Source organism: Sinocyclocheilus grahami, unplaced genomic scaffold, assembly GCF_001515645.1.
Source record: "Sinocyclocheilus grahami isolate Dianchi unplaced genomic scaffold, SAMN03320097.WGS_v1.1 scaffold12.1, whole genome shotgun sequence".
NCBI lineage: Eukaryota > Metazoa > Chordata > Actinopteri > Cypriniformes > Cyprinidae > Sinocyclocheilus > Sinocyclocheilus grahami.
In genome coordinates, this window is record NW_015505191.1 from 1587652 (window position 1) to 1601047 (window position 13396).

General features: G+C 36.3%; 2 protein-coding genes across 2 annotated transcripts in view; both read left to right on the plus strand.

Moving 5' to 3' along the window:
* The first annotated feature begins 1380 nt into the window (after window positions 1-1380).
* LOC107597986 (dispanin subfamily A member 2b-like) lies at window positions 1381-1903 on the plus strand. Its single transcript, XM_016289214.1, has 2 exons — window positions 1381-1647; window positions 1733-1903. The coding sequence occupies exons 1-2, from the start codon at window positions 1459-1461 to the stop codon at window positions 1901-1903; spliced, it is 360 nt and encodes a 119-aa protein (XP_016144700.1). The 5' UTR covers window positions 1381-1458.
* Window positions 1904-2870: 967 nt separating this feature from the next.
* The window catches only part of LOC107597029 (5'-AMP-activated protein kinase catalytic subunit alpha-1-like), a 14053-nt gene continuing 3527 nt past the window's right edge, over window positions 2871-13396 (plus strand). Inside the window, exons 1-8 of the mRNA XM_016287938.1 lie at window positions 2871-3049; window positions 6425-6566; window positions 7314-7407; window positions 10639-10783; window positions 10904-10991; window positions 11123-11347; window positions 11469-11618; window positions 12474-12822. Coding sequence (XP_016143424.1) covers window positions 2953-3049; window positions 6425-6566; window positions 7314-7407; window positions 10639-10783; window positions 10904-10991; window positions 11123-11347; window positions 11469-11618; window positions 12474-12822 — 1290 coding nt within the window. The 5' untranslated portion in view covers window positions 2871-2952. The remainder of the gene's footprint in view (window positions 3050-6424; window positions 6567-7313; window positions 7408-10638; window positions 10784-10903; window positions 10992-11122; window positions 11348-11468; window positions 11619-12473; window positions 12823-13396) is intronic.

The window sequence follows — 13396 nt, forward strand, 5'->3', positions numbered from 1 at the left end:
GAGAAAAAAGGATAACAAGGGCTGGTTGATTTCACTTAAATTACTTTTACATGTTTAATTTTGTTCTAAAATGTTTGTTAAATTAGTTTAAATGTAGCCAATATTGTATACACATTCAAATGGTATAAAATATCTTGTATTAAGAACTGTATAGGCCTACTCAAAAAAAATAAAGATATGATGTAGGCCTAATGAAAATGAAGATATCATGTAAAGATGTTGTGTTGTATACTGTACAAAGATTTAGAGGATTGGGTTAGTCTGTAAATACTAATTCAAATATGAGGATCTTTGTCAGGTTTGTTGAGAAGTTGCCATAGTCAGTGGTCTGGAGTGGCCTGGTCCTCGGGGTCCCCTGCTCTGCACATTTTCCATGTCTCCCTTATTTGACACACTAGATTCAGATCATCAGCTTGTTAGGAGAGAGCATTCAAGTGCTCGAATGGTGTCAGAGAGCCAGACACCATTCAAGCACTTAAACGCTTTGCCTTGCCATTGCTATTTTTTAACCCACTTTAAGAATCACTGGGTTAGCCCAGCATGTGTTCTGTCCCATATTCACCCAGCCTCTGGGCTAATATATATATATATATATTTATGGTGACCATGATTTCACCAAGTACAACATGTCCTTGTTGATCCTGGAACAACATTCCTATCAACCAATCAGAATTGAGGGACAAGTTTTCAGGAAATATCTGTTTTAGGCTTATAATCAGGGTTAGGTGCTTCTACACCCATGGTAATCAGCTATCATTTTACACTGATTTTAGGAATAAATTATGGGTAGGTTTAGATTTAGGGGTAGGAATTGGGTTAAGTCTATATTTTTGGACAGTTATGTTGATCCATGTCTTACTTGGCAAAATCACGGCGACCATATATATATATATACATTTTAGGTGCCACAGTTATTAATTTTTGACTCTTAAAGTGACAGCACCCTTTAACTTGCATATTATGAATCACCAAGAAACATGCACTCTAAAAAATGCTGGGTTGTTTCAACCCAATGTTGGGTCAAATATGGACTAACTCAACCGTTGGGTTAAATTTTGGTTACATTTTTAAATTAACTTTTTAACCCAACAGTTGGGTTAGTCCATATTTGACCCAACATTGGGTTTAAACAACCCAGCATTTTTTAGAGTGTGGGTTCAACTAAAAAGCATTGTTAGTGTTTTACTGAAGAAAGTGTGTATTTGTGTTATGTATAAACATTGAAAACATTTAGTAGTTTCGCAAAGGGGTAGTTTACCCCAAAATTAAAAAATCGCAGATTACACAAAAAAAAAAGTTTTTTTTCTTCCTGGTTTCTGAGTGAACCATCCCTTTAACTCCACCCAGTATTCCTTAACATTGCACACATCCAAACACACACGCACACAGACCTTTCTATAAAAGAGAGCTGAACACTTGCAAACATCACTGAGAGCAGCTTCTTGGTTTTGAATTGACATGGCGATGCAGAACTACACAGCACCCGGGGAGAGCATGAAACAGGACGACAGAGTCTTCACTGCCCAGCCAGTAATACTCTCCATGCCTGACCAAAAAGTCAATGATGATATCATTTTTTCCACATTCAATCTTCACTTCTGTAACCCTTGCTGTCTTGGGTTTGGGGCCTTTTACAACTCAATAAAGGTAAGCACTATACATATATGCAATTATATAACTGTCCTGCTGCTTTACAAATACCTGAAGCTTATCATATATTTTTTTGTGTCAGGCCAGAGACAACAGATTGCTTGGAGACATCCCAATGGCACAGTCTTATGGCACCAGAGCTCGCAAACTAAACATTGCTGCAGTCATTATTGGTTCCATCTCTATACTTATCATCATCATTGTCCTTGCCAAGTCATTTGGTTCAGTCGTATCAAGTCATCATCATTTTTAACTTCTTCAAAGAATTAAATGTCTGAATGTTTGTATTTGCCTTTCATTAAAACATTTATATTTGTTGAAACTTTGGTTTGTTCTTGTTTGGTCATTGTCATATAAATATAGCATATACAAATATACAAATACATATTAGTTGCATGCAGTTCAGCTGTGTATTTATTAATTTATTTATTTGAACCTGTGATATATAACAATATATATCTTTATCACTTTTTTTAAAATCAATTTCACATATCTTTGCTGAATAAAAGTATTAATTTATTTAAAAAAAGACAGAATAAAATATATTTGAACGGTAGTATAATAAATGAACAACAACAACATAAATAAATAAATAAATAAATAAATAACCTTTTCAGGACACATGCAGGGAGGTTGTGTTTGTGGTCTCAAACAAAACTTAAATTTAGCCAGTTAATCACTTATTCCTGCTATAATAATAATAATAATAAGAAGAAGAAGAAGAAGAAGAAGAAGAAGAAGAAGAAGAAGAAGAAGAAGAAGAAGAAGAAGAAGAAGAAGAAGAAGAAGAAGAAGAAGAAGAAGAAGAAGAAGAAGAAGAAGAAGAAGAAGAAGAAGAAGAAGAAGAAGAAGAAGAAGAAGAAGAAGAAGAAGAAGAAGAAGAAGAAGAAGAAGAAGAAGAAGAAGAAGAAGAAGAAGAAGAAGAAGAAGAAGAAGAAGAAGAAGAAGAAGAAGAAGAAGAAGAAGAAGAAGAAGAAGAAGAAGAAGAAGAAGAAGAAGAAGAAGGATGATAATATACCAGAAGAAGAAGAATTATAATATACCATTATTTTTATTATTATTATTATTATTATTATTATTGTCATATAACATTATTATTATTTTTTTTTTAAATTTAATTTTAATATATTATTTTTAGTTAATTAGTTCATTATTTTAGTTAATAATGAGTTAATATTTTTCACTTATGTATTAAACATTGTTGTTTTGGCGCGCTCTTCTGTGCCGGTAGTTGTCAGTAGAGACGCTGCTGTCTCTCTCTCTCTCTCTCTCTCTCTCAGCAGGTAGGGCCTCAGAGCAAAGATGGCGACGGACAAACAGAAACATGAAGGCAGGGTGAAAATCGGACATTATATTCTCGGAGACACACTAGGAGTGGGAACGTTTGGAAAAGTCAAAGGTAAAGCTGTCCGAGGTGTTTTGGGGTTTTGTGTTATTGTTGTATGGAAGACAGTAAAGCAAAACTGGAGAAGATCGAGCCTTTAAGTGCGGCTAAAGCTGCAGCACTTGTTGGCTAATGACAGTGTAGCCATGAAACAAACATTAACAACAAAGCTTTCTGCGATGATCAGCGTTGGTAATGTTAGCCGATCGATGCAGACGTAGTTTTCTGAATATGTACGTGCATGTTTTGTGTTAGTCTGGTTTGTAGAGGGATTGGTCGCAGCTAACCTGGTTAGCTTTATGGTTTATGAAGTGATTCGTATTCTGAAGTTGCAGTTTGGTGAGGATTGATGGATTCGCTCGTTGCACAGGCCAAGTGACAACGACAGAGGCAGCTAGTCATAAAGTCTAAGTCAGAATGACAAGAAAATAGTTTATTTAAAAAAAGTTAATTTTGTTGATAAGGTGCATGCTATGAATTAAAAATGCTTGCACCTTTTCTGTGATCCAGTCGTGACTTCAATAATCGAGCATGACATGTATGTTAATGTCGATTAATGACATCCGTATTTGTCAGGCTAGCGTTGTCTTAACTTGGGGTGCAACGTGATCATCGAGTCATAATAAAACATCCGGCAGTCCCGTCTCTTTACTGTAGTGAATAACTTATTTCTATGAACAACAGCAACAACAAAAAAACATCTGAAATATAGTGACACAGAATAGTTCTATTTTTATTAGTTGTAATAGGGTATAAACGTAATATATTTACATTATCCAGATAAGTAAATGTGTTTAGTCTGTGCTTGCCTTTCACTTTATTATAGTGGTCAAGTTTTAGGATGTAATGTTTATATTTTAAACCTTTTATTACATGTGTGTGTATATATATATATATATATGTATAGCATATATACATTCTTCAGTTTGCACAGTTTGAAGGACATTGGACATAATGTTAAAAATAAAATACTGAAAATAAATATTTGCTTTTAAATCAGATGAGTCGAAGACCGATTAATTGATTAACCTACTTTTAACTGTATGTTTGCCAAAGAGCACCCAACAGTTGGTGACATTTCAAAAAGTCCACTCTCTCTCAATCATGTTTCCTTTTTTCCCTCATCAGTGACACCACATCTGATGCAATAATGAAATGCCTACTGTACTAAGTCATGGCTTCCCAGCTTGCTGTGCCCCTGAAACCAAAGCATTTGCCTGTGTTATGGGGCAATACATGATGCAAACCAAAGGTTTCAAGACAGGATGTGTGTTGTGTGGAAAGATTTCTGGGAAAAGAGAAGTTTATGTACCGCTGACAGAACATGGAACCTACTAATCAACAATCTAACAAGTAGTCTTTATAAACAAGGTTGACAGTGATGTTTTAGTACTAAGAAATATGTGAGGTCTGTGGGTACTCTCTCTCTCACACACACACACACACACACACAATTCCCTCTGCATGACTGAGTTTGTGTTAATGCATAACTAGGGCAGTCTAGTTAATGCAGGTGGCCTGCTTTTAAATGTTGCAACTTAACCGAGACCATACCCAGCTTCTAGGAATGGTTCAATGTATGGCCTTCAGCACATACTGATGCAGCAATATCCAGCCTTATAAAAAGCTGGTTGGCAAGGCCTTTGCCATAATGAAAATAGTTTATGTAAAAATTGAGTAAATGTGCAGTGAACCTCGCACATTGACTTGGTCTGTGATGTTATTGCAAGCCTCAAAGGTGCTGACTTGCAGCTGTTTGAGTGTCATTTAGCTCAGTGTTTGTTACTTCAGGACGCAGATATTACAGTAACTGTGTTGATATTAAGTTAACAAAAATGGAAATCAGTAGGGATGTAACGATTCACTCAACTCACGATTCGATTCACGATTTTTTTTTTTTTTTTTTTACAAAAAGAGATTTAAGACTTTACGATGTAATACGAGATTTGAAAAGGGAGAAAAAAAAGTTTGGTAAAAGGCAGGACACGCGCTTATCCATCTGCGCCACTGGAGCTGATGTTTACAGTCACTTTTAACTAAATGTAAACATACACTCCGTATTTTTTATTCCATAGTAAGGGCAATTCATACAATACATTTAAACTGAGCTACTTTAATACCATCTCCGAACTTTCTACCACGACTCTGCTGTTCTTCGGCTGGTTCTTCCTGTATAAGTTGATTGACAGATGTCTCGTCCAGTCAGCGGTGAGTAATCCCAAACCAATGGCGCTGTCTCAAACTGTACCTACCTCTTCCGGTTTGTCTGATTTTTCATTGTGTTTTCTGACTTGTTAATTTGTTTTCAAATTTGTCGTTGTGTTTTCTGACTTGTCATTGTGTTTTCGAATTTGTCGTTGTGTTTTCTGACTTGTCATTGTGTTTTTGAATTTGTCGTTGTGTTTTCTGACTTGTTATAATGTTTTCTGAATTGTTGTTGTGCTTTCTGAATTGTTATTTTGTTTTTTAGACTTGCATTTGCGTTTGTAATTTGTTATTTTGTTTTCAGAATTGTGATTTGTTTTGCACTTCACGGCCACCGTAAAAAACAGAATGGTTTGACTTCAGTTTTGTGAAACTAAATAAAAATAGTAGCTGCGTGAAACCGCAGAGTTGAATGAGATGCAGATTCACTCTCTGCCAGCAGGTGGCGCTTAAAGCGTTTCATTGGTTTCCGCTGTAAACAAAGCAGCACTGAACTTATTAACTTTAATATGCATTATACAGAGGCAAGATGAAAAGAAAAAATACCATCTAAACTTTTCTAAAGACCGTAAGTTCCCCTCAGACATGCATTCATATAAACTCCTGCCCCTAAATTAATCGCGATTTGTTTAGCATCTCAACCGATTTGAATCGTCACATATTTGAATCGATTTTAAACTGGCTCGCGGTTAATCGTTACATCCCTAGAAATCAATATTGGTAATATCAAATAATAATATAATAATTTTTATTATTACCGTAAACAGCATTGGCCTGACAATTTGCAAATTTTGTAAATGTATACAGCAGCAAATGTGTGGTTTACCAGTGTGGAATAAACACTTGGTGAAATAAAGTATTAGTTTTAGCCAAATTACCAAGTGACAAATTGATTTGTACCATTTGTACAAACAGCTGTTGCCATCAACAGCAAAAGATTGAGAGAACGCTTTCTGCTCCTTTTCAAAAGCCTGTTTATTTTGCTATGATTATATGGTTGCTTGCATTTTATTATTTGTATTTAGCAATTTTTCCACTGCTGTCCATGGCCCTATCAGAACAGACCTGTCACCCACTGGCACTAATTTTGTATCTTTGTCTGAAACACATTGGACATTTATTTTATTGTATTTGCATAAATGTAATTCCTTCACAAACATTTGTTTCTTCTACCTGTCTGTGCAGTGGGCCAGCATGAATTGACAAAGCACCAGGTGGCGGTAAAGATTCTGAACCGGCAGAAGATCCGCAGTCTGGATGTGGTGGGGAAGATTCGACGCGAGATCCAGAACCTCAAACTCTTCCGTCACCCGCATATAATCAAACTGTGAGTACTGATTCATTCCATCTGTATTCTAATACACAGATAATGAATTTGCAGTGTTCTATTTTGGGGCTAGACTATGCTACTTTGACCTATTCATAATTGCTTTCAGTTAATTTTATATATATATATATATATATATATATATATATATATATATGTTTATCCCAGTGTATGTAAGAGAGTTACAGATTGATGTGTGTGCAAATGAGCCCCCATGTTTGTATGGAAATTTGGACAGGCTTTCTTAGTGACCCTGCTTGCATTTTTGTGGTTTGGAATGAGGCAAGACATTCACATAATTGCAGAGGATGGGAAAGAGGGAGGGGATTTCCATTTCCTCCCATTATAGAGAAGAAGTCAAATTTTGCCTTTGATGTTCTAAACAACTTTTTTTTGTTGTTTTCTTTCACCCTGATTTTTGTCTGTACTGTGGCCAGAAAAGACATGGGAATGTCGGAGCTATCCAGTCATGCTCCAAAACCATTAGGGATTAATTGACTTTTCTCATATAAATAGGGGAACAATAGTAGAAGTGAAAAATCGAAGCCTTGAAATATGCCTTAATTCATCTCTAAATCGGTACTAAATTGGGAAAGTTCAGAATTTATAAAATTTTTTAGAATGATGCAAACATTTTGGACACATTTGAGATTTTTGCATAGTTCTTCAGATGCATTACGTTCACTACACTGACAGAACCAGTGACATGTATTGTTTGCCAATTTGTGCATTTTGTTTGTTTCATAGTTACCAAGTCATCAGCACACCAACAGACATCTTCATGGTAATGGAATATGTGTCAGGAGGAGAACTCTTTGACTACATCTGTAAAAATGGAAAGGTACATCTTCAGTTTTAATTTGTGGGTTATGATTAGGGCCTTAAAAAGTTAATTGATTATAATGGATAATGAAAATAACTGACTTAATTTAGTTGTTGTGTAGTTTGGCCTTTGTGCTGTGCCTAGAGATGCTCCATCAGTGATGGTTTTTTAATATTGTTAAATAGTTTACAGTAGAAAAATACTTTTACTTAAATTTTAATGTGGTGTTCTTATAATGAGAACATTTCAGTTTTGCGGAGTGACCAGCAGAAAGTGAGAAAATTGATGCCACACACGTTAATCAAATACACTATAGAGCATCTGCATGCTTGTCAATCAAACAGAGCTCAACAGAAAGAAAAAGTGCATTTTGATTACAATAGTTAAACAATAGCCGTACAATTTAGGTTTAAATTAGGGATGCACCGATGTATCGGCCGCCGATTTTTCCTCAATTTACAAGCATCGGCATATCGGCTATATAAGGAAAAAGGCCGATATAACAAACCGATGGGTTATTAATTAACTGCGTGAAGGCACTGAGCTGTATAATGTCTGTTGCATAATCCTAGCGCTACTGTCTGCACTTTAATGCTAATCAAATAACAAAAGACAAAAGATTGCAAACTATTCTTGACTAAATAACTTTTGTAACTTTCATAAGTGTAGCGGACCTCATCTGAATGATGACCAAAACTTTACTGATGTTTTAAGTTTATTGCGTCCTTTTTCACTCCAAAAAAATCGCCATAAGAGCTAAACAAAACACAGCACGAGAAGTGAACATTAAACTCTCTCTCTCTGTTGCATTATCATCACACACTTATTACAACTAACAGTAAACAAATATATACAGATCTCATGCCTTTTCGGGGGGTGCTTAATAAACTGACAAACTTTCAGTCCGAAGAACTGCGTGCTTTCATTACCCATATAGCTGCTCCGTAGACTAGAAAACCCGTCAAAATAAGAGTACAGCCTTGGTAATAGAGATCTCATACATATTTAAACATATTAATTATTATTACTTATTAATATTAAAATGTATACAAAAACAAATTAGAAGATTAATCATAATAAAGTCTGTTACAATAAATAAGGATTAATATGTATTTAAAGGGTTAGTTCACCCAAAAATTAAAAAAAATTTACTCACCCCCGATGCATCCTAGGTGTATATTACTTTCTTCTTTCAGACGTATCCAGTCGGAGTTTTATTAAAAATTGTCTTTGATCTTTCAAGCTCTTATCGTTTCACTCAGCGGGTGTTGCATTCCTTCTGTCCAAAAGACGTGAAATAAAGGGTTAGTTCACCCAAAAATTAAAAAAAATTTACTCACCCCCGATGCATCCTAGGTGTATATTACTTTCTTCTTTCAGACGTATCCAGTCGGAGTTTTATTAAAAATTGTCTTTGATCTTTCAAGCTCTTATCGTTTCACTCAGCGGGTGTTGCATTCCTTCTGTCCAAAAGACGTGAAATAAAAAGCACCCTTCCACAAAAAAAAGTCTCTCACATGGCTCCGGGGGGTGATCATAGGCCTCCTGTAGCGAATCGATGTGTTTTTGTAAGAAAAATATCCATATTCAAAACGTAATAATCACTTGAATCTAGCTTGCGCTCACTGTTGTAACAGAAGCAGTTCCGGGGGAATTACGTATGAGGTCAGCTTTGTGCATGCGCCGCTCAGAAGTGACGCACGCAGAGAGATCGAAACAAAACAACGGTCACTAATTAGAAGTACAAAACGAGGATTTGTAATAAAGGATGTTGGAGGATTTCGATATAAGCCAAGAGGAGACTGGTTTTCCTTTGCTAAAGTAAGGAAACTTTGCTTCTTTTGATCCTGTAAACAAACGTTGGTTTTCACGAGACTCACTTGCACATGCGCAACGCTGAACTCATACGTCATGCTCCCGGAACTGCTTCTGTGTACAACTGCTGGCGCAAGCTACATTAAAGTGATTATTACGTTTTGAATATGGATATTTTTCTTACAAAAACGCATCGATTCGCTACAGTAGGCCTTTGTTCACCCCCTGGAGCCGTGTGAGACACTTTGTTTTAATGGAAAGGTGCTTTTTATTTCACGTCTTTTGAACCGAAGCAATGCAACACCCGCTGAGTACAATGATAGAGCTTGAAAGATCAAAGACCATTTTTAATATAACTAGATTCGAACCCTTTAATTTATACAGTGAAGTGTTATTTTACATTTCTGTACCTGAAAACTGTTAAACCTACCTAAAAAGCACTGTTTATTTAATATGTATCTTTGTTCTGTTGTATTTATGTAGGCCTGCTGAATGTTAAATGGATCCAATCCATGTTCATTAGAAATTATTTGATGATGCAGCAATAAAACTGCTAGCATAATTTAATGCAGGTGTTTTTTTAACTTTGCTGATTTAAAACATTATCAAAATACTACTATTTTGATGCCAAAATTTCAAATAAGAGAGGAAGTGACAAATATCAAGTATCCGAATCGGCCAATAAGTGATTGTTAAAATCGGTATCGGTATCGGGCCCAAAAAATCCTATAGGTGCATCCCTAGTTTAAATGATTTGTAATCGTGAAATCCTAAATAGAATGCAAGTAATTTGGTATTTGTTTAAATGAACTGTAACTTTAATGCCATTGGCATAAAAAAACAGTAGTCCCCTTGCATTAGTTTATTGCAGTTCATCTGAACTCTATTCTTCTGCTTGTAGAATAATCTTTTCCAATCTTGCCAGAATAAATAAATTAATCTAAGAATTCATTTAAAAAAATGTACACTACTATTCAACAAGCATTAAATTAATTCAGCATGCATTAAATTGGTCAAAAACGACAGAAAATTCTGTTAAAAGTTCTTTTGAACTTTCATTGCATCAAAGAATTTTTTTAAAATGCATAATTTCTACAAATATATTAAGCGGCACAACTGTTTTCAACATTGATAGTAATAAGAAATGTTTATTGAGCACAAAATCAGCTTATTAAAATGATTCCCTAGGGATCATGTGACGTTATGGCTGCAGAAAGTTTAGTTTTGCATCACAAGAATAAATTACATTTTAAAATATATATTATATGGTGAATGTAAGACATCTATTCAAAATCGACCCCAAATGTTTAAAAAGTAGTATATATCAGGAGCCACAATAATGGCACAGTAGGTTGCAGAAGGGGAACTGTAAACTGAATGTTCAGGTCAGTTCACATGGGAAATGTGTAAAAACATGTTCCTGTGTCTGGTCAGTTGGACGAGAAGGAGAGCAGGCGTCTGTTCCAGCAGATCATCTCAGGGGTGGATTACTGCCACAGACATATGGTGGTGCACAGAGACCTCAAGCCTGAGAACGTCCTGCTGGATGCACACATGAATGCCAAGATTGCAGACTTTGGTATGTGAACTCTTCATATTAAGAAACATGAAACAAGTTAGGTTGTTGGTGGATTTGCTCTTTCTTTAATGTTTATTTTACAGGCTATACTGACTTAAACTTTGACCTTTCTTCATGTAGGCTTATCAAACATGATGTCAGATGGAGAATTCTTAAGGACGAGTTGCGGTTCTCCTAATTATGCTGCTCCTGAAGTCATCTCTGGAAGGTACTGTTTGCTTTTGTTTTTTATTTTGAAATGATCTCAACTTGCTCTCATCCTCTACGATAATGCTCTGTGTTGTTTTGAATGGCTTTGTGTTGTCCGTTCATTTATATTTTCTTGCTGCTCTCACTCAGGTTATACGCAGGGCCTGAGGTGGATATCTGGAGCAGTGGTGTGATTTTGTACGCTCTGCTGTGTGGAACGCTGCCGTTTGATGATGACCATGTGCCAACACTTTTCAAGAAGATCTGCGATGGAATCTTCTTCACGCCTCAGTATCTGCACCCCTCCGTTATTAGCCTTCTGAAACACATGCTCCAGGTGGACCCCATGAAGAGAGCCACCATTAAAGAGATCCGGTCAGAAACTACACAAACACTGTCCATTTTAATTTTGGCAATGCCAAAACTATTAGGATATGGAGAGCAAAATTTCTAAAAGTACAAATCTCTTTCTCTGTTCGTTGCTCTCCATTCTCAGGGAGGATGAGTGGTTTAAACAAGATCTCCCCAAGTATCTGTTCCCAGAGGATGCTGCATATAGCAGTAATATGATTGATGAGGAGGCACTGAAAGAGGTGTGTGAGAAGTTTGAGTGCACTGAGGAGGAGGTGCTCAACTGCTTGTACAGGTTTGTATGTGTTTTTCTTTTTGCATCACATTTTGTTACTTGCACTTCTTTAGGGTGTCTACACACTGGAGGGAAATTTCATATTAGAGGAAATTAAGACTTTCCTTTGGAATGGAGTATTACAGTGGTGTTGATGGGAAAATGCCATGATTTTTATATGATCAAATTAAACTTTTGCAAAGGACTTTCATGTTGGCATCTAATCCCGGCTTTTGATAAAGATTTCCTGATTTGATTAGATTTAATTTCTGAAGACAGATGAGTTTCATTACTGAACAAGTCTGCTTTTTGATCTAATTGTTTTAGTGAATGATCAGTGAGTTAATAACCCATTCAGACAGTCACTAAAACACTGAAATCATAAATGTTTCTGAATAAATTATTTGAAAGAAGGATTCAGTGACTCACTCATTAAGAAGAAACATGCTGCAACCTACTAGCAGTTTTAGTTTCCTATTTAAACATTATTTCAGTATTCAAAATTTGGTAGCACAGTTCCATTAGATAATACATCTTAACTAAACTGAGCAATACATTTGTTATTATTTATAATCTTTGTTAATGATAGTTAATAAAAAATACAACTGTTTATTGTTAGTTCATGGTAGGTATGGTCCTTTTTAAGTAAAAAAACATTGTATAATATCCCATTATCGTTATTGGCAAAATTCCAAATGTAACTCATCTTTTTTTAAACTACCTGTTGTTGAGAAAAACACCTAAAAGAGTTAAATGTTTCAGGAATTGGGCTGTACTAGCGTTTAAGCTCTTTCAGTGTCACTGCAGTCAAAATAAATGCTACCAAACGACTATAAACTCTCATCTGTCCTGGTTTTGCCCTTGCTTTCTTTGCAGTCGCAATCACCAGGATCCTCTTGCTGTGGCCTATCACTTGATCATAGACAACCGGCGTATTATGAACGAGGCCAAAGATTTCTATTTGGCTTCCAGCCCCCCGGACAGCTTCCTAGATGACCTGCCTGCGCACCACTCTGCGAAGATTCACCCTGAGAGAGTGCCATTCCTGGTGACTGAGTCCCAGCCACGTCCTCGACATACGCTGGATGAGCTTAACCCCCAAAAGTCCAAGCATCTTGGTGTCCGGCGGGCCAAGTGGCACCTGGGAATCCGTAGCCAGAGCAGACCGAATGATATCATGAGTGAGGTCTGCCGTGCTATGAAGCAGTTGGACTATGAGTGGAAGGTAAGCGCTTGTGTTTTGGGTTGTACTTTACATTTGTAGTAACACTGCGTTGTTTAGCATTTAAAGAGATTAGCATTTAAAGAGTTATCCTGTATGAAATGCTTTCTTCTGTGGAACACAGAAAAATATATTTTGAAGAATGTTTCAACATTGTGTGTTTGTCCACACAATGAAATGGTGTCCAATGCAATATTAGAATGACATAAGGGGTGAGTAAATGGTGATAGAATTTTCATTTTTGGGTGAACGGTCCCTTTAAGGTGAGTCATGTGTTGTTGCCATGTTTTGGAACAGACTATGGGGATAAATTGCATTCAGACAAGGAACCAGTTAGTCAATTTAGGGACTGGAAAATAGAAATTGTAGTAATAAAGGGTGGAGGAGTGGTAAAAATAGATAAATAGAGTGAACTGCATTTCCTGGTATGCATTTCTACGACTTGTCCTCCTGAGGTTCATGAGCTTAGGGTAAATTCCATCTCTGCCTTGTGGGAAAGATGTTTTAGGGCTTCTTGTAGATTCTATAAATAGAAAACGCTTGACCCCCCCCACGCCCCCCCCCCCCCCCCCCCCCT

Excerpts from the sequence above, each read along its gene's own strand:
- LOC107597986 (XM_016289214.1), top strand. The coding sequence starts at position 1,459 with ATGGCGATGCAGAACTACACAGCACCCGGGGAGAGCATGAAACAGGAC. Across the intron at positions 1,648-1,732 it reads CCTTTTACAACTCAATAAAG|GCCAGAGACAACAGATTGCT; the intron begins GTAAGCACTATA and ends TTTTTGTGTCAG.